Genomic DNA, 20,467 nt, shown 5'->3' with positions numbered 1-20,467 from the left:
CACATTATTATCAAAGTAATGTGGTTTGTAACAGGCAGTGAGATGCATCTTTTAGACTAAACAACAGCATGTTTAATATATGATTTTATTTTACTGTAAGTTTACAAAGCTTTATATCACAAGTACTCAAAATCAGAAACAGCAATGCAGCATGTGTGAGAAGATTTATGAAAAAAATGTATAATGGTAAAAGTATTAAAGAAAAGAAAAAGGTTTTTGTGGATAAATGGAAAATAATAATTTGAGGTAACAACAAACTTTAAAAACAGAAGTTAGAACGTGTGTGGAAAAGGTTGTTGTAGCTACAACAGCTAATATGAGTCAGTGCTATAACAGATACATATTTGAAACTAGCAGGAAGTTATTGCTTGCAAAGATGTAAACAGCAACTGAAGAAGAATGAACTGTGGGAAGAGTAGAATGATTGTGTTAGAGGACAGAAAAGAAAGACGGAAAAGTGGAGTGAGGGTGGAAAGGGAAAGAAAGATGGGGAAGCATGAAATGGAAGGAGGGAAGGAAATGAGGGTTAGAAAATAACATGGAACAGGGAAAGAAAGAGACAATGAGAGCAACAAAAGAAGAAAGAGTTATAACTAATTTCAAAGGAAAAATAAATATTAAAAGCTGTAGTTAAAAGGAAAAAGAGCGTTGAAAAATGGTGTTGCAGATTGCATTTTTTCTTTATTTATTAGGCCTTAAGGCTGTGGTTTCCCATCTGTGGTGTTGAGAACCATCAAAGGAGACACAAGATGAACATCAGGGGCTAATATGATTGTGATAATGTCCTAGAACATCTCCTGGAAATAACTAAGTCATTTAGCACTAATTGTTGCAAAAACTTTCTTAAAGGCAAGGTTCCATGTAGAGCATAGAAAATTTTAATCCGTCAGAAACTTTATTCTTCATATCCGTCAACTTTGACTGTAGACAGATTATCAGAATCAGAATCAGAATTCCTTTATTAGTCCCACAAATGGGGAAATTTGTGCGTCACAGCAGCAAAAGGACAGTTCAATATAACAAGATTAACACCTGGAAATAGTATGGACATTTTTTGACTTGTCTAATAAAATGTTACCAAACATTGTTTTGCAACATTTTTTTTCCTCAATATTTGGGCCTTCTGAACATTTTTGGTACTTGCTTAAAGCCCGACCAAAACAGCTGATACAGGTACAGTGCGCAGCAGGCACTGCTGAGCTTGTGCGTAGTTATACAGACGTTGTACTGTTGAGGAAATGTAGTGCCACAGGAAAAGGCTGTCTGACAGCAATGTAAAGTGCCAAAAATGTTCAAAATATAGCGATCACTTAAACACATATATTTTTAGGTGTGCATTCTTTTAGGTGGATAAAATACGTCTTGCTGTCAGTCCCCTTTAGCAGTACAATGCTCTGCTTCCCTGTCCCGGACGTCAAGATGAGCAACTGGAAAACCGCTGAGATCCAGGAGATGCTAACCATCACAGCCGAGAGAATCGTCAAAAACCAGATCACGGGGACTGTCGTATGTCACTGTTCATGCCCAACTTCGTGCTTCACGTCACATGTTTACGCCTACCCCAGTGGCGGCTTTTTTGAAAAAGAGGAATATTACACCTCTGTTTCACATAGACAAGACGGCAGATTGCAGCCTTTACCTGGCTGCAAATGTGGCGTACTTCTAACTAAAAGGGGCTTCTGATACTACCTCTGATACTGCCTCTAGCCGTTTTTATACTGGACAGCAACCTGCCGATTTGGCTGTCCCTTTTGCGGCTAGGTCTGCGAATTTAGACAGACCGCGGTATATTGGGGGTCCGTTTTGGTCCGATGAGCAACTGGAAAGCTGCTGAGATCCGGGAGATGCTAACCATCACAGCCGAGAGGATCGTCAATAACCAGATCACTCGCCACTGTTCATGCCCAACTTCGTGCTTCATGTTTACGCCTACCCCAGTGGCAGCTTTTTTGAAACCTCCGTTTCACATAGACAAGACGGCAGATTGCAGCCTTTACCTGGCTGCAAATGTAGCGCAATTTCTAACTAAAAGGGCCTTCTGATACTACCTCTGACACTACCTCTGACACTACCTCTGATACTACCTCTGACACTACCTCTGATACTACCTCTGACACTACCTCTGACACTACCTCTGATACTACCTCTGATACTACCTCTGACACTACCTCTGATACTACCTCTGATACTACCTCTGATACTACCTCTGACACAACCTCTGACACTACCTCTGATACTACCTCTGACACTACCTCTGATACTACCTCTGATACTACCTCTGATACTACCTCTGATACTACCTCTGACACTACCTCTGATACTACCTCTGATACTACCTCTGATACTACCTCTGATACAACCTCTGACACTACCTCTGATACTACCTCTGACACTACCTCTGATACTACCTCTGATACTACCTCTGATACTACCTCTGATACTACCTCTGACACTACCTCTGATACTACCTCTGACACTACCTCTGATACTACCTCTGACACTACCTCTGACACTACCTCTGACACAACCTCTGATACTACCTCTGACACTACCTCTGATACTACCTCTGATACTACCTCTGATACTACCTCTGATACTACCTCTGATACTACCTCTGACACTACCTCTGATACTACCTCTGATACTACCTCTGACACTACCTCTGATACTACCTCTGACACTACCTCTGATACTACCTCTGACACTACCTCTGACACTACCTCTGACACTACCTCTGACACTACCTCTGACACTACCTCTGACACTACCTCTGACACTACCTCTGATACTACCTCTGATACTACCTCTGACACTACCTCTGATACTACCTCTGATACTACCTCTGACACTACCTCTGACACTACCTCTGACACTATCTCTGACACTACCTCTGACACTACCTCTGATACTACCTTTGGAGGTGCATCAGAGGCGCAGCGAAATTTCACCCCTCGCCGCATCTGAAATTTTCACACAGAGGAGGATGCGTAGAATTGGCGCAGGATCCTTGCACTCAAAGGGCAGTGTGAATGGGGCTACTGACTACAGATAAGTACAGTACCTCATACAAACCCGCATCAAAAGACCCTAACTATCACTTTAATATCCATTTTTCTAAGCTGCCGACACAGCTGGAGCATGTAGCTTGTGTCTATATAAATTATTCGTTCATCAATGTGCATGCTCACATCTTTATCATTATAGTGATCATTATAGTGATCGTTCTTGGTTTGGACAGCCCTTTAGACATGTCTGCAACCTGTCTGTGGCTCTCAGTTCCAAGCCCAAAGCTGACTACCAAAGACATGATACCCCTCAAAAAATATTCGCATATACAGTATATTGTTTATTTTTTGTACACTGTAGTGTTTAACAAATGTTACTCAAACAGGAGGAAATAGGGAAATAGCGCTGTTTTCAGTGCTGGATTAATACACATTTGGCACTGGAACAAACTGTGTGTGTGTGTGCGTGTGTGTGTGTGTGTGTGTGTGTGCGTGTGCGTGTGCGTGTGCGTGTGCGTGTGCGTGTGCGTGTGTGTGTGTGTCGACCAAGGAAGAAAATATATCGGGCTTTGGATACACACACAATACTTGAGATCAATTCATTATTTGTTAGACTCTGCATATGGGATTAGTTAGTTAGACAAGAAAATAAACAGACTATTACCACACTCATACTCTTATGTGTAGCCGTAGCATGTTGACATGTTAGTATTGACTATAAAAAGAAGTCTGGAGAAAAGAGCACTAAATTGCTCTTGTAAGAATAACAAGCTTGTATGAAGAAAAGATAAGCCATACAGAATATTTTAACCTTTAATGCTGTTTTTGTTGCACAGGCTACAGAGGATTATGTCACTGAGTAGATGTAGGACTACTCTTTTGCCACTAATTACACATATAGTAAATGTGAGTGGCACAGAAGCAACATGTTAATGTGTGTCTTTGTGTGAGAACTTGTAAACAGCTCAAAGTCTATGCTCCACAGAAGATGCTGGGTGCCAGCAGAACGCCTGGCAGACCCTCCCCCACCTCCTTCATCTCGCTGTCCAATTATTGCCACACCTGACAGACTGCTGTAATTGATTGCGCTGAAGGAATTAAGGCGGCTGCCTCTGATGCGCTAGGTGCTTAAGTTCACGTCTTCAGACACATTAATATGGAAATCCCTATAAACTAAATGATATTTGTCCCCCTTTTTATGCTAATGTTTTCGAACCGAGCCAGTTATCACTTTGATGTTTTGCTTGGAAGAGCTTTGGTTTGGACTACATTTTCATGTCCAGGTGTACTGCTCCCAATTATGCACTGCATTCAAGATAAAGTCCCTCTAACCTTTATTACAAAGGCCTTTAATGTTGCTGTTTTGTAGAGCTTCTTTTTCATGGTTTGATATTTAAGAGCATATTCTTTGTCCATATTGTTTCTCTGAACAAGAGGTTCCCACCCACTGCATTTTCAGGGCAGTGCGGATCCCTGCGTTCCAATAATGTTTGCATGAAAAAAACTTGGAGCGGAGACAAAGATATGACTTTAAGTCCTTGGTCTGGGTCAAGATTTTGCTATACCCATAATACAACTTGATTTCACCTGTGTGTTGGTATCTGTTCTGCTATACGAATTTCAAAGGCCCAGGGGTTTAGGTGTCCATGCAGATCTACTGACAATAACTGGTAATCTGTGTCTTTGTGAACTACCTGGATCTTAGTGCAAAGCCACAGAGGACTTCACAGATCATCACACTGTCTAATTTTGTGACCTATTAATTTTACTTTTTTAGTTCATTGCTCGCTCTCCTTGGGAAAATTGTAAATTGAGCTGTTAATCACACTTACCTTATGTTGTTATAAAAGTTTATGATGCCACAAACTTAAGTGGAACATGGATTCTTCATCTCTTGTACAAAAAAGCAGTAAAACACATAGTTGCCTAAAGTGAAAGGCAAAGTAAAGGAAAAACCCAGGAGACTCTTCGACTCTCTGTAGGTGAACATGATGCACATCTGCAGTACGGAGGTTCAGCAGTGCTGGAGTGAATGTGTAGTGCAGGCCCGGTCCGCTGGCAGGGATTGGTTAGGTCTTATCTTGATGGGATGGTTTGACAGGTACTGCATCACATTAAAGGCCTTACCAATCTTCCCTGTCACATTCAGCAGGAGGCTCACAGATAGGGCAACCCCCCACCCCCACCCCAGTTTTCTCTCCTCTCACCCACCTTGATACACAACATATTGAATTTTCTCTGGGTTTCAAAGACAAAATAAAGACATAAGCAAGTACATAAGCAAGATCATTTACTTTGTGTCTTAGAGTAAAAACATCATCCTCATAGCCACCTACTCACTTTCTCTGTTTTTTAAGTTTGAATTTCTTCTGCACCCTAACATCCACAGAAATGTTATTACAGCCTTTTCTCAGCTTCTGTTGATGCATATTCCACAGTAACATCAGTGCTTCTTTTTGCTTCAGCACTTTATTACGTGTATTACCAGCAGAAATGTTCCCGGTGGCTCAAAAGGCAAAATCCTTTCAAACTGTTGTTATCCGTAAACACAGTTCATTTGCAAAACGATCAAATTGTTTTAATTCATGTTTGGCTCAGTGTTTCAAATTTTTTGGAATTCCCATGATTCAGTCTTAATGATTGTTTATTATTAATGCATATAATGAATACTTTTCATCAAGGTCATTTCAGAACAGATTCCTGACTTATGCCTTGTGACTTGTGCCTGAATGATTGAATAGGATAAAGATTGGTGTAACCATGACACTGTGCTTTTGGCTGATGTTTAGGTGGAGTCCACCCAGAGTATGATCAGGATCCTTGGACTGTCAGCCACCCTGCCCAACTATCTGGATGTGGTTGCCTTCCTCCATGTCAACCCCTATATTGGCCTCTTTTTCTTTGACAGTCGCTTCAGACCGGTGCCACTCGGACAGACCTTTGTTGGCATCAAAACCACCAACAAGGTAAACAAACCAAGATGATGTGAATGTAAAAACTTATAGAATCTTATACGTTTTACATGAAGAGGTAGTTTAGTTCTGTAAGGTGATACATGAATACAATCTACTGTATGGGCAACAACTCCGACAAGGGGGATGATTGTACTGAAGAGCTGCTTCTTACAAAACTTATCCACATCACAAGTAGGGCTGTCAAGCGATTAAAAAAAATCAATCTAATTAATTACAAGCTTTGTGATGAATTAATCACAAAAATATTTCAGTGCAAATGTATTTTGTTAGTGAGTGAATTTGTGAATAAAAGGACATTCTAAACTGTAAAAGGAGGTGATATTTTAAGCTTGAAGTACTCCAGTGGTACATAAATTCCTTGCTTGTCAGCCATTGAAGAGCCTAGCTGCTCCTGATTTTAGCTTATTACAGACATCTTTAAAACAGTAAGCGACAATGAATTGAGTGGAAGCCAAAGATATGTTGAAGTAATGTATAAACAGTGTCACGATTATATAGTTTGTCCAAAAGAAGGCCCTTTTTTTTCCCCAACTGGCTAACTCGGTACATAGGGAAGAACCAAATATAAACAAACTATTATTGAGCCCATAATTAGTGTAACATGCACAGTATGATATTACAGCATGGTAGAATGGCCACTTCATAGACCAAGTTGGATCCTTTGTTAAACTGATATCATGAAGACATTTAGGCTCTTTTGTCACAAAGCAAGGCATGTAGCAGCACAAACCTGTGTTAGACCACAGTCTGGACAGTATGTAGGTCACAACTGTAAGTGCCTGAGATTCATGAGTTGCAGGACTTAAAAATTACAGTAATTACTGAAGTTAAATTGTTTATTATTATTATGTTTCCTGTTCAGATCCAGCAGCTTCATGACATGGAGGAGGTTTGTTACAACAAAGTTCTGGAGCAGGTTAAAGCCGGTCATCAGGTAAGGTCTTCTGCATGTTTGAACTCTTAAAAATGTACACATGTTTACATAGTGTATGCAAAGATTTTTGTGTGAGTGAATGTAACAAAGAATGCAATCTAAAGAAACATAAATTCAGAAGAACATTCACTACCTGTAAGTCAAAATTTGTATGCCAAAAGAAATGTTTATTTGAGTGTTTTAGTGTTTTCCACTTATTGTGCATAATTAAACTAGCAATATCATCCAGTCAATATATTATTTGAATCTGTCCTTATGTCTGTCATGTTGTTCAAACAGCAGCCGGTTTCCAAACCGGTTTTCCAGGGATTCTAGTCTAGTGTTGACGTCATTGATGGCTGTTTTCCTGGTTGGAAATCTGAGCAACTGAGATAATCAGAGCTCTGTATGCAGGATTAAGAATGGACATGTTAGCTCTTCAAATAAAGAGCATGACATGCTGCTAACAGTAGCCTTTGCTCTGTTGTAGTAGTGCCTTAGCTCCCACATAGTGAATGTTCCAGTCCTTTACATGTAACCTGTAACAAAGCCCCTTCATGTTGCTAGGTTACTACTATAGATAAAAAGCTAGTTAGCTTAGTGTGAAAAATGAATGGAAATTCTGTGGACATTACAGCTCTGTTCTATTTTCCTGTAGGCCTGTGTAGGTATGTATGTACTTTGATCCATCAGTCTTAGAAATGAGACCAGAGCAGACTAGTCATACCTACTGTACTGAACAATTCCCCTTTCCCTCGAAGTGCGTTTATCTGCCTGATTTAATCTTCTCATTGAAACCAGCTTTTCCCAGGTGTTTTGTAGGTACTGTGACCTTGACTTTTGAAGGAGGGGTCTGAATTTCCCTTATGGAGTGTTTCTTGCACATCACAACAAATAGGTCTTATTTTACAAGACAGTGTTCGGTCTGATTATTTTCCCCAATCATCACCACCACCATACTCGTTTCTGATTTTACTAAAACTGTCATTGTGAAATGTTTGGACTAGGACTTGTACTAAAAGAGGCACAGAGGAATGTAAGCGTAGCATCAGAATACAGTACGTCTTTAATACAACTCCTGTTTCCCTTGAAAATATTTCTCTGAACTTTTTCATGAATAGGAACCCCTGCAGTAAATATTTTTTTGAGCCTTTTGGAATGAACACCTGCTATCTGAAGTCTCTGAAGTCCTTATCTCCCCCAGTGTTCCTCTCCCCTTACTTTCCCTTTCCTTCCCCCATCAACAACCACCAGCCCCCACTTATTCTGCTTCAACTCTACAGCCTCACAAGGCCTATTGGGACCTTGAGAGTAGTGAATTCAGACTTTACCGTTTAGCTCCCATCTGCTACAGGAGTTGAGCTCCCTATTGAGCACAGTTTTTATCCTGTCTGCATCATTTTATTGCAAGTGCACACACATACACACACCCCTTTTCTTACTTTTTTTTCCTACTCTCTTGCTCATTATCTCCCTCAGAGACACACTTAATGTGAGTCTAGCTGTGGCCCTTGAAAACTTGTAAACCAACTTAATTCTACTGCACCACTGACAACTTTTTTATCTCCGTGGTTCAAACGATACAATGGTTCAGTCCAGCTCATAGGTTGAGTCCGCTGAGGCCACAGCTCAGCTAGGGAGGCCTCCTCATCGCTCAGTATTAAATTGTCAAGAGGTGGCTGTGACATATATTAATTTCATCTGGGAGGATCTGATGGATGAAATTTCCTTTATGATTTTCCCGCAACCCTCTTGGTGAGAAGCATGCTGCCAGAGAGAAGTTTAATAAGCTGAGAAGCCGGCGGTTACAGCCGACAATGCTTCCACACAGCTCAGCGGTGCTGATAAAACACCTTCAACAAATAACATTTGCTGCAGTAGTCTCTTTGGACTCACTGTGTTTGGAGCATACACACAGCTGGTTGCTGCATGTGTGTGCAGTCATGCAACACTGTTCTGTCTAACAATATATTTCCCTACTAAAAGGTTACACAGTTACATATCGAGCAGTGTCAGTAGGGTCTGTCATGGGTATTTACAGGTAAATTACGAAACTGTTATACCAAAGAAGGGGCTTTTTATATTTTCACTTATTTTGTCACTGTACACAATGGGCCATATCAAATGTGCAATCACTATAGACTGTTGTTACACTCAATTCTGCATTTTCAATATTTTGTAATATACCTAAATAGAAAAGCACAAAGTGTGTTAAGTCTATTAAATGATACTGTGGTTCATTTAACTTGTCTAGCTCTGACTGGTGAAGCTTCAGATAATGTTTAAATATAGCTTTGGGATCTTTCCATGGCCAGTATACAGGAGGAACGGTCACAGAAAGCAAAAATTGATGCTTCACTATTGTTTTAAGATAAACTTGAAAAAACATTAACCCATCCTTAAAGGCAAACAATTTACTCAGTGATAAATGTAGCTCTGGTGAACATACAGGGTACTACAGTATGCAATGATCGCATACCAAATGCAAATTCTTACATGCAGGTCACAGGGTTCAATGAATGGTTATATGAAAACATTGTGAATCAGATGCTATCACCTTCACAGTCACCAGATCTCAACCCAACTGAGTGTTGAACCAGCAATTGATTTTTTTTTCAAATTGCTGTACCAGCTGTGTTGTATTGATGTTGTAAACCTTTTTACCTTGTATCTTGGTGCGTTGTGTCTCAGGTGATGGTGTTTGTTCATGCTCGGAATGCCACAGTGAGGACGGCCATGGGGCTGATCGAGATGGCAAAGAACAATGGAGAAACATGTTTCTTTCAACCAGACCAAGGTCCTGACTACGGCCACTGTGAGAAACAGGTAGATAAAGCTTTCCACCATCTGTGTTTAAATCCTTTGTAAATATAGAAAAGTCATCAATGTCTTTTTTCAGCTTCTAAATTAAATTAAATTAAATTAAATTAAATTAATTAGATAATGATAGATTCTTTATCCTGTCAGTGATATTTAGACAAGTAAGCTTCAACCACATGTCTGTATGCATATGATCAAAACCAATACCGCACTGTCAGGGTATGTGATGGGTACTGTATATTGGGCTTTTTTTGTTTTTGTCCATTTCAGCATTTTCCAAGCCTGAAAGTTCTGAGAAGAGTTGTGGAAAAAGATATCAGAGGTTATGTTGTGTGATCATGGTTACAAAAAAAAAAAAAAAGGGCAATGCTTTTCATAAAGTTCCTTTTTGAGGCAAAAACAGCTACAAAAATAGCCACATCCATAAGCTTTCAACATAAAAGGTTTGATCACACTGCCAGTTAAACCATCAGTTGACAATATGGAGTGTGATCATTTTTGTTTTAATAGAATCCCCTTTTAAGAGAAATCTGTGCAATTCACTCAATGTATCTGTTACTCAAGTGAACTCTCAACTCTGACACACAAGCTTGTGCTGCTATATCAGCAAACACTCTTGCAAAATGCTGAACTAATACTGTCGTAGCCTATTAGCTTTTTTCACCATTCACATTTACATTACTGTACCTGTAGCCAGATACACTGAGCAGCTCTTGAATAGACTTATTATATAATAATTATTACTTATTATTATTATCTGTTAGAGACCTAGCTAGCTTGCATGCTAAGTGGCAGTTGCAATCTTGGAGAACTATTGTTGCTGGCTAGCGTTAAAGTGTTCCCAACAGTCTAGTGTTTTAGTGGTTAGCTTGCCAGCTACAGTCATTAGCCAGCTAGCCCCAAAAGTAAGCTTTCAGCCCAACCTATTTTGTGAAGATGTGCTGGTAAGTTTTGCTATAAACTTGTTTTCAATTTTGGAAGTAAACTGTAAGGTACCATGTACAATATAAACCTTTGCCAAACCAACAAAACCAGAGGGAAAGTCATAGATACCAAAAGCCCCAAACTTAATAATAAAGCAGTATTTATGTATGAAAGACAACGAAAATAATCAAATGTTCTTCCTCATTATTATTATTTTTTTAATATTAAGAAAAACTTGTATTTGTTCAGATACACTAACCTGCTCTACATTTTTACACTTCTCCACATCTACACTGAGAACAATATATAATGTGTATGTAGTTCTGGGAATTAATCAGGCAGAGCCAAAAAGAACAGATCTGACAACAGAAAAGAGAACACTAGATTTCCTTATTGGTACTACATAGCATGTGTGGGCAGGCATGAGAGCAGAACACTGATTGTGTGTGTGTGTGTGTCTGTGTGTGTGTGTGTGTGTGTCTGTGTGTGTGTCTGTGTCTGTGTATAATTAATGGTCTCTGTGCTGTGAGAGTACACAGAGGTGGAGCTATATTCCCCCTCAGAGGATGGTCAGTCAGACTCCAACTCCCATATTTAAATCTCCTGCAACAGAAGGCAGAGTGATAAATTTAGTAACCTTTTCCTTCATTCCCTGGGGCTGAGCCAAGATTGATGTGCCTCTAATCTTCTCTCTATTTAAATAGGATATGTATACAAATCACATCACTTTTCATGCTTTCTAAAACTGGAAATAGAGACAAGAGATTACGTTTGGGGAATAAAAATGGTGTGCTTTGGCCAGGTTAGTCTTTGAAACAGTACTTTAAAAGCCACTGTGCAACTGTTCCTCCAGTATATGTACATGAATTATATATGCACAAACTGTGCGTTAATTCACCCCTAGCTCTTCTGCCTGTGTCCCAACATAATGAGTGTTATCCAGTCCATTAGGCCGTCTTTGAGTGTTTGTCGGTCTGTCCTGCTCTGGTGAAGGAAGAGGCATCAGGCTGACTCCACTCTAAGCCCACACAGAGATAATGCACTGCCTATTTGCACTCTGGAAATTGCCCCACATTAATATTTATAGGTGTTTTTTAATCTCTAATATGCATATGCAGTGAAATAAAGCACCTCTAAGGTCAGTCATATAATTTAGCATTTATTTATCCAGCTTTAAAAGTCAGAAGTGATTCCACTATATTTTTCTCTCTCCTAATGTTATTTAATTGGCTTAATCTCGGGGGGTTGGAGAGGCTGTCAATCAAGCTTAGATATCTTAATGCACCCACTTGAATCAATTCTTGTTAAATACCGTTTTTGGTGAGCCAGTGATTAAAAAGTGTAGTTTGATAAAATAATAAAAACAGGCAGAAAACACTCTCTAAGAGGTCATTTTAAACAACAGTGCTGCCCTTTGATCATATGTGTCCACATTTAAATGGTGTATTATCAAGAAAGCTGTGTGAGCATGAGAGAGGAACAGTTAAAAACGATAACCCTTATTTCTCGGTTGTAATACCGCTGTCGAAAACAATTAGCATCAGAACATAGAGGGAATACTGCCTCCAGTATTGCTGGTGATTGATTAGATGAGCTTAAGGTCAGCAAAGTTTTGTGGTCAACACAAACGCACTCTCAGCTCATTGCCTTGTTTAAGCTTCATAACTCTGAGGGGAAGAACTAAAACACTGAGCAGTTTTACAGGAACGTTTACTTATTTTGGTAAATGACATTGTTTTTTATTTTTTATTTTAACAAGAGGGCCTGTGTATTCAAAGGTTACGATTTAAATTTATTGTCATTTTTTAAAACACAAGGTTTAAAAAAAGAAATGATGTCCTTAGTGCTACATCTATTTTATAAAATGGAGTGTTGATGAATTGAGAAGTCTTACAGCGTGAGGAGTGAAGCTGCTCTGTAGTCTGGTGGTACAGCAGCAGGTACTTCTGTATCTGTTGTCAGATGGCAGCAGGGTGAACAGACTGTGGCTGGGTGGGTGTTGTCTTTTAGTATCTTTGGGCTCTGTGCAGACACCTCACTTCATTGATGTCGCTGATGCTCTGTACATGGTACCAGTGATGTTCTGGTGGTTTTAATCACCCGCTGTAGAGCCGTCCTGTCCTGGTCCAGTTTTTGATGTTTCCAGTCAGGATGCTTTCTGTTGCCCCTCTGTAAAAGTTGACCAGATTCTGGCAAGTTTTTGTAGGAACTAGAGGAGGTGTTTTTATAAACATAATAGAGCATTTCTGTTGAAATAGAAATTTAACAAAAGTAAGCCAACATCTAATTAATGTCATTACTGAAAATTAAGACATAAGCACATAATACTGTTTCCCTTGTGGTGCTTGCACCATTAAATGTTAATTGTTTTCCTTGTGGTTGACAACTTGAATGCTTGAGGAGGCCAAAATAAAATCAAGAAAAACAAAGATCTTTTAAAAAGTAACCCTAGCAAATATGGCTGCAACTCACTTTTATTTTAATAACTGATTAATCCACCGGAATTTTTTCTCGATGAATCGATACAATTTTCAAACATAATTCCTAAACCCTTAGGTGCTGTCTTACCACTGCATGTTTTGTCTGGCGAGGCAAATTCATCAATATTGTGAAATAATAAATGTTTAGTTTCAACAAAACATGGCAATAGGAGGAGTAATTTAATTCTTGTGTCCGCACTAGATTTTGCTCTAAAAAATGTAGTGAAAGAAATTGAACAATAGAGCTGTATGGCACAGACTGATACGTTATACCGGGTTTTGGATACTAAAACAATACTTGTTAGTAGGATCCTTTCATTGTTGGTTTCAGTCTGCACATACGCAATAACGAAGTACAGAATATTGACACGCCCTTGGTTTCATGGATTCATTTCTTTTCTTGTCTCATTTTCAAAGTGAATGTAGAATGAATGTAGAATACAGGTGTCTACAACTAAGATGTTTTGACTTGGTTGTTCATTTTGTTTAAAATTCAGCTCTTGTTAGGATTAATGAGGTATTAAATTATCAGCTTAAGCTGTGTGTGTGTGTGTGTGTGTGTGTGTGTGTGTGTGTGTGTGTGTGTGTGTGTGTGTGTGTATAATATATATCCGAATAAGCATGGATTTCAGGCCACAATGTTTATGATGTCTTTGCAATCTAAAGGAGTAGCAAAATCACTGCAAGGGTGTAAAGCTGCTGTGTGCAGCGAACCTCTGCCTAAAGCTCTCCCCAGAGACTATTGTATTTGAGAGTCCGTTTGACTTTCATTTGCTCCAACTCTGACAATCCAGTCTCTACCTTCCTCTCCCTTTACCCCCCCCCCCCCTCCTTCATTTTTTAATATCCAGTTCTCAGAGATGAAAAACCATGTGACTGGTTCCAGATGAGAGAGAAACTCTACTGTGGAGGTTAAGAGACACCTTGTGGTCCCATGAGTCCATTACACAGATAATGCACAGACCTATCATGGGTTATTGAGGGCAATGAAGTTTTACTTTAGCACTGATGTATGGTTTCAGTGGTGGGCATTCGTATTCTGTATGTAAGATTTGTCTGTTAAAGTAGGGATGCTATTACTTAAGAGATTATATTATTGATGATGTACTGTAAAGGTAGAAATAGACCGTAGAGATGTACCGCTACACCTTTGCTTTTCTTGTGAGGATGTCTTTCTCTTTATACTCGCCATCTCTGTGGTCTTCAGATGTGTAGCTTTCATGTCATTTTGTTTGACAAGATACACCGATACAGACACACTGATGCCTGCAAGTGCAGAGCCTCCAGGGACTCCACTGCAACACCAGAGTAGGCTCATTAATATCTCTGTTTGCTTTCATTGGTGCTATTTTTACAAGTCTGGTCCACTGTGGTCCTTTCATTGTGTCAGATCTGTGACAGCCTGTCACCATGCCAAACCAGCTCCCCAGTACACTGATCAACAACAATGAGCCGCAACTCAAAGGCTGAAGGAAAATAGGAATGACACAGCCGAGTGACAAACACACACATCACAAAAATGGCTGCTTTAAATAGAAACATGGCTTTGTAAAATAGCAGGGCAGTGTGAATAAAAACTAGATACCTCTCTATCCAGTCTGGCTATTCTGGTATTACAGCTCATCTGCAGTCTCTTAGCCTCAGGGAGCGGCCTTGCATGTTATCATGGTAGTGCATAGCAAGTCCATTTTCCTCTTTAATTGCTTCTTCATCAGCATTAAAACAGCTGAGTGGTGTGTTAACTGTTCTGCTGTGCCACCCACAATGTTCAAGAACAAAGGACTGGTATCATACACTCGCTTTTTTTTTGTCTGCACAAACGAGCAAAAAACTCATCAACAAACACACTTATGCAAACAAATATGACCTCGATTACTACTGCGTTATATTCTGTTTTCGGTTGCAGTTTGTTGGTGAGCAGACACATTTCCAACATTGTTTAGAAATGTTTTTTGTCCGTTAATGGCTGTACATAACACACCATCTTGTCTTTATTTTGTACCTGTAATTTCTGAAAATCTGTATATCAGCACAGACTTCATAGCAGAAGTAACATTAACTTATGATTTAAGTTAATTAAAAATTAAAAGCATCACAATATTTATTTCATTTAAATCACTGATAAATACAGACATTTATATGTATTAACATCTCAGGCTTCATAGGCTCAAGCAAAATAGATCTGCCAAACGAAGAGAGCAGATTGGATAGAAGAGCTGTGAGTGAGGCAGTGAGGACACTGGGATACTGACTTCAGTGGCAGTAGATCATTGGAGGTTTGGAGAAATGTATGGTTCTTCTTATGACACTAATCAGTCACATAGCATTTTTCCATATTTACTAAAGGCTTCATCTGGTCCACTTACGTTTTGCTGTAGTTAAATGAAAGTAAACCAGTGCAGCTAAACAATTATGGTGTGCTTAGGTAATATGTAACTTAAGCATTGCTGTTTAGGCACAATATAGGCAGAGTGAATGGTTTATACAGAAATGACTGATCTTGATTTATCACTGCCGTTTGACCACTTCACCAGGGAAAAGTGACAGCAGTAAAGGAAGTTATAGGAAACTAAAACATGTATATAAAATCACTCTAAAACACTTTGTGTAGTTAGTAGACTAGAAAATAACATGTACTTTACAGAAGCTCATTTTAGTTCCACAACAGCACAAAAGACCAGCCTCTGTTGCCTCCTACTGGAAAGACCTTCAAAGGCTCACAGCAGGTCTAGTCTACTGCAAGATGATTGATGCCAGATAAGTACTTTTGAAGTAGAGCTTTTCTATTTAGTTTTTTTATTTTTTATTCTATTTTACAATAATCCCTGTTTGTTCATCAACCACATGTGACAAAGATATGTAATGGAGGCAGGATATTTTACAGTTTACGCAACTATTGTCTGAAATGGCATCAGTGCACAGTAAACGTTTTCAACTGGGTGCATATTTGGTAACATATAACCAATACCAATATACAGTATGTATCTGTGGTCAGCCAATAATATCTAAAATTACATATTAATTAGGCTTTAGTTATATTTTTTATATGTTTACAGCAATAGTGTATTGAAAGAGGTTTCAATAAGGTTGAAGAACAACCAGAAATCTCCCACATTGAGTTATCTCTTGAAGGCATTTTCACTTCATCCACTCATCTCAAGTTGCGCTGACAACATTAGAGAATTGAACTAATATTTCCTCCTGTGAAAATGCAGCAGCAGAGAACAATTTGTTTTGTTTCATTGCTTTTCAGAGATGTGCAAAACAGTGGTGCTTAATGCAAACCAGATAAACCACGACTGGCCTCATTTTCTACAAAAATCGCAGGAAATTATCCCTCACTAAATTGTAAAAATGTAATTCAGTGAATTGTCGCACTGTTGGCAATGATTTGCAGTACGTTTAGTAAATACCCCACGTAGATTGCTAAATCAGAATGGGATATTAAGAGACAGGCAGATTGTGATAGAAAAGTGGAGTAGAGTGGGTGTAAGTGGAAACTCATCCTCCCACTCTCTACTGCCTATCCAACATTAACAGCAAGCCTGTCTGAGCACCAAAAATTATGACAATCAAGGGCCACTGAATGAAATTAACAATTAGCCACCCTGCCTCAATTTAACCAAGTAAATGGATAGTGCTCATGAAAGTCAGTGTTGGTGGTGATGGCATGAGACAGAAGAGATCTACTTTATTCGCCACTCCCATACAGAGCACAGAGCTCACAGAGATAACATTTGGCACATTTCTGGTGTGATTTTACACTTTGAAGTCGCAGCTTTGAAGCTGTAATTTGCTGCTCAAAATACTGATGTTCCTACATCTCTAAAAATGGTTTGCTTCTTGTCTGCACACTGTTACTGAAAGGATCAGGGATCTGTGAATGCTCAAATAAAATAGTCAGAAATGTAAAACCAGTTAGTTACACCTACCTCTATTTAGTGGTCCTTAGAGAAGCTTTGACAGTCTCCTGAATAGTTTATTTCAGCTCTGGTGTTAGCCGATGTTCTTTACAGTCACAACAATGATAGATGGTGAGTGGAGCTGGCAGCTGGCTGTCTGTGGACAGAGTGAGCTCTGCAGCAGGAGCAGCAGTGAGCAGCAAGGCCTAATGGGACCTGATCAGGAGCTTAGGTCACTGCCATCTCAAATACAGCCATGGCACAGCAGACATCAGCGCTAACTCACCTTAGATTAGATGCTGGAAGCATGGCTGTAACACACTCTGACACCTCAAAGCTAAGCCTCAGCCATAGCATTTCAATTACCTACCTTCACCAGCTCACATGGATCTCAACAGCATATTGCACAACCTGGCCCTGAGGACTTCCACCAGGCCACAGTTTGCTCTGTTCAGCCATATATGGCTTTAGACAGCATAGCATGATTTCTTTTTGTTCCATTGCATCATTTCTTATGGGATTTTATATAAAAAATCACTGCACAAAGAATGAAACTGGAAATGGATGATTACCAGCATAACAAATACACAGCCATATCAATAGTTAAGAGAAGATGAAAAATGCTAGACATGTGTATAAGGTAGGGTTGGGGGGGCGGAGTGTGTCACACTCCACAGGGGCCCAACCACTACTGGCCCAATGGTTGGGTTGGGCACCAGTTGTGGTAGATTATATTGTACACCTGCGTTAACAGTAGGATGACAGATTTTTAATGAAATTAATCAAAACCAATTTGATTTATATAGCCCAAAATCACAATCACATTGCCTCAGTGGGCTTTACAATCTGTAGAGTGAATGACCTATGTCCTCTGTCCTAAACACAGGTGTCCATCAACCAGTGTGAGACGACCACGGATCTTACAATTAAAATCTGGATACAGCATCAGAGGCAGAGCCCGTTTATTCCTATGAAAGCTGCTCAGTGGCACATGAAGCCAAAAGAGCTCAACTTCCCGGGTAAAACATCTGGGATCTTCTGCATTGCGGGTCCCATAGAGCGTGTGCACTAGAGACTGAGCCCAGCTAACTTGAAAAGCGATGCAATTATTTAATCATGTGGCTCTTCTAGACTTTCCAGTTGTTATTGTGACAGAATGCCAATTATGATAGTGAAACGAGACATTTCGTGGGGATAAAAAAAATGTTTTCACCGATTTACAGCCACGTCTTTTACAAGGTAAGCTTATGGGGTCAAGTCTTTTTGCATAATGTGACATTGTAATTACACAGTTAGGCCACTACGGAAATTGCTATTAAAGCCTGGCACTGTTCCTGGGGGCTTGACACTCCACCTGCATCCCAAAAAAATGTAGCTTGGGATTTTGTTTTTTTAATTCCATACATTTTCTATAGATATCGATATAATATCAATATCGTAAATGTTTTGGGCCATGATTATTTTCTGATATTGTGACAGCCCTACTACTAGCTTTGCCCCATCAAGCCAAAATGGTAGTGTTACTTTATTGCGAAACCAATGAGGGATCCTTGAATCAGCATGAGCATCTCATAATTGTTGGTCTATGTACAGAACTGATTCTGTTTTCACCCTTCTCAAGCAAGCATACAGTTGTATGACGGACTATATGTAGGAGGAACTGGGCAAATTGAGGGTAAAGTAGTGCAAATCATATTCTTAAAAAAGGTTTCATTCTGAGGTGAGAGTTTTTTGTTGATAAATAGGATATATTACATAGAGAGACTGGCATTCCAAGAAAAAAAGACAGCAAAGGTTTATTGAAATGTCTCAATACAACCTTTTTTTACGTTTAACTGGCAATGTTTTGTCTGTCAGGAGCAAAACCTCCTGAATAGGAAATCAAGGTGGAATCTGGATGAATGGATCTACAAGCTTGTAGCTTTTTAACTAATAAATACGTTTCTTTTTAACCCAAACCACAAGCTTTCCCTAACCCTAAACAAGTATTAGGCCTGAGCCTAACCAAACATATACTGCAGCAATGGCAGATTAGAATGAGATTAGATTTTTTTCTCTTTTACTACCTGAGTGGGGGAGGAGAGACATGGGTTACTGACCAAACACTATAACAGTGATTACTGTTGGAATGTAGAGCTAATTAATACATATTTTGATTTATTTTTTTTAAAATCACAATGTTTGCCCCATGGGACCTTATTTCTGAAAAACTTTGTATGGTAGTGAATGGAGAAAGACAAAATTTTTTTGATCCAGTTTGAACTGGGGTATCAACTACGCATATCATGTTTGTCAATTTAAGTCAAGAAAGTCGCAGTTTGTCATGAAACTAATGAAAAAAAGATTGTGAAAATATGTAATTAGCAGTTTGTGTGAAAAGTTCTGTAAGCTGCTCATATACAGAACCAGCTTTACAGTGTTTAAGTTTCAGGTTTTGATGAGCGTTCGACTGCATCTTTCTTGACTTATCTTTTACATTTACAAACATCATGTGTGTACTTCATGATAAATTCAAGCGGGATCAAAAATGTACTTTACTAAATGTATGTGTGCAAAAGTGGTTATTTATCCATTATTAAGCATAACAGAAGATAAACTACTGTCTCCATTAAAAATGATTAAGAGTAACAACAGCAACAGTGCTCTCAACAATGCTGTAGAAATAATTTCATGTTTTCATGTGAAATGAACAAATAATTGTTTTCACATTATGGAAGAAAACCTGTACTTCTGGGATGTTTTACCTAATTTTCAGTCAGACATGAGTACACCTGCTGTGCTGTTTAGTCTCAGTCCTGCACCTGTATGCACAAGGTTTGCATACAAATCCAGACATTCATTGCATACCAACCACTCAGTGTGTGCGAGGGAGACAGCTGCTGGCAGCAATAGGCTTTCACTTCGCGGTGCGGCTGAGTGCTGGCGCTGACCTCTATTTAGATGCCCAGAGAAAGAGATAAAGCCCTGTGATGAGGGCTCCCCTCGAGCCTGGCCAGGTCACAGCCCTACTGTCAGTCACCAGCACACATGTCAGTCTCACACTGTGTGTGTGTGTGTGTGTGTGTGTGTGTGTGTGTGTGTGTGTGTGTGTGTGTGTGTGTGTGTGTGTGTGTGTGTGTGTGTGTGTGTGTGTGTGTGTGTGTGGTCTCTGAGCTGCAGATTTTCTTTGAATCCACAGCCAGTCAGCACCTGTGCATTTTAATAAAATTCACCTTAATACCCTGGTAATATCTTTGTGTTGTTAGTGTAATCTGCTGATTCATCTGTTTTTTCTGAGCAACTTGCACAATGTCATGTTTTTGTTCTATAGTGCGTTTTATTCTCAGTTGTTCTTGTTATTGTTGCTGTTATTCTGGGAAAAATAACAGCAGCAATTATGACTCACTTCTTTTTTTCTCTGCAGTCCAACATGATATTGGCTCTGAACTTATTTCCCCCCCACATGCCC

General features: G+C 39.4%; 1 protein-coding gene across 1 annotated transcript in view; it reads left to right on the top strand.

Annotated features, from left to right (window-relative positions):
* Positions 1 to 20,467, top strand: part of ascc3 (activating signal cointegrator 1 complex subunit 3) — a 202,084-nt gene that overhangs the window by 117,428 nt on the left and 64,189 nt on the right. The window contains exons 12-14 of the mRNA XM_073486622.1: positions 5,795 to 5,971; positions 6,843 to 6,914; positions 9,585 to 9,719. Coding sequence (XP_073342723.1) covers positions 5,795 to 5,971; positions 6,843 to 6,914; positions 9,585 to 9,719 — 384 coding nt within the window. The remainder of the gene's footprint in view (positions 1 to 5,794; positions 5,972 to 6,842; positions 6,915 to 9,584; positions 9,720 to 20,467) is intronic.

Source organism: Pagrus major, chromosome 18, assembly GCF_040436345.1.
Source record: "Pagrus major chromosome 18, Pma_NU_1.0".
Taxonomy (NCBI): Eukaryota; Metazoa; Chordata; class Actinopteri; order Spariformes; family Sparidae; genus Pagrus; species Pagrus major.
The sequence above is the reverse complement of the archived record's forward strand: the minus strand, read 5'-3'. Positions and strand labels throughout refer to the sequence as shown.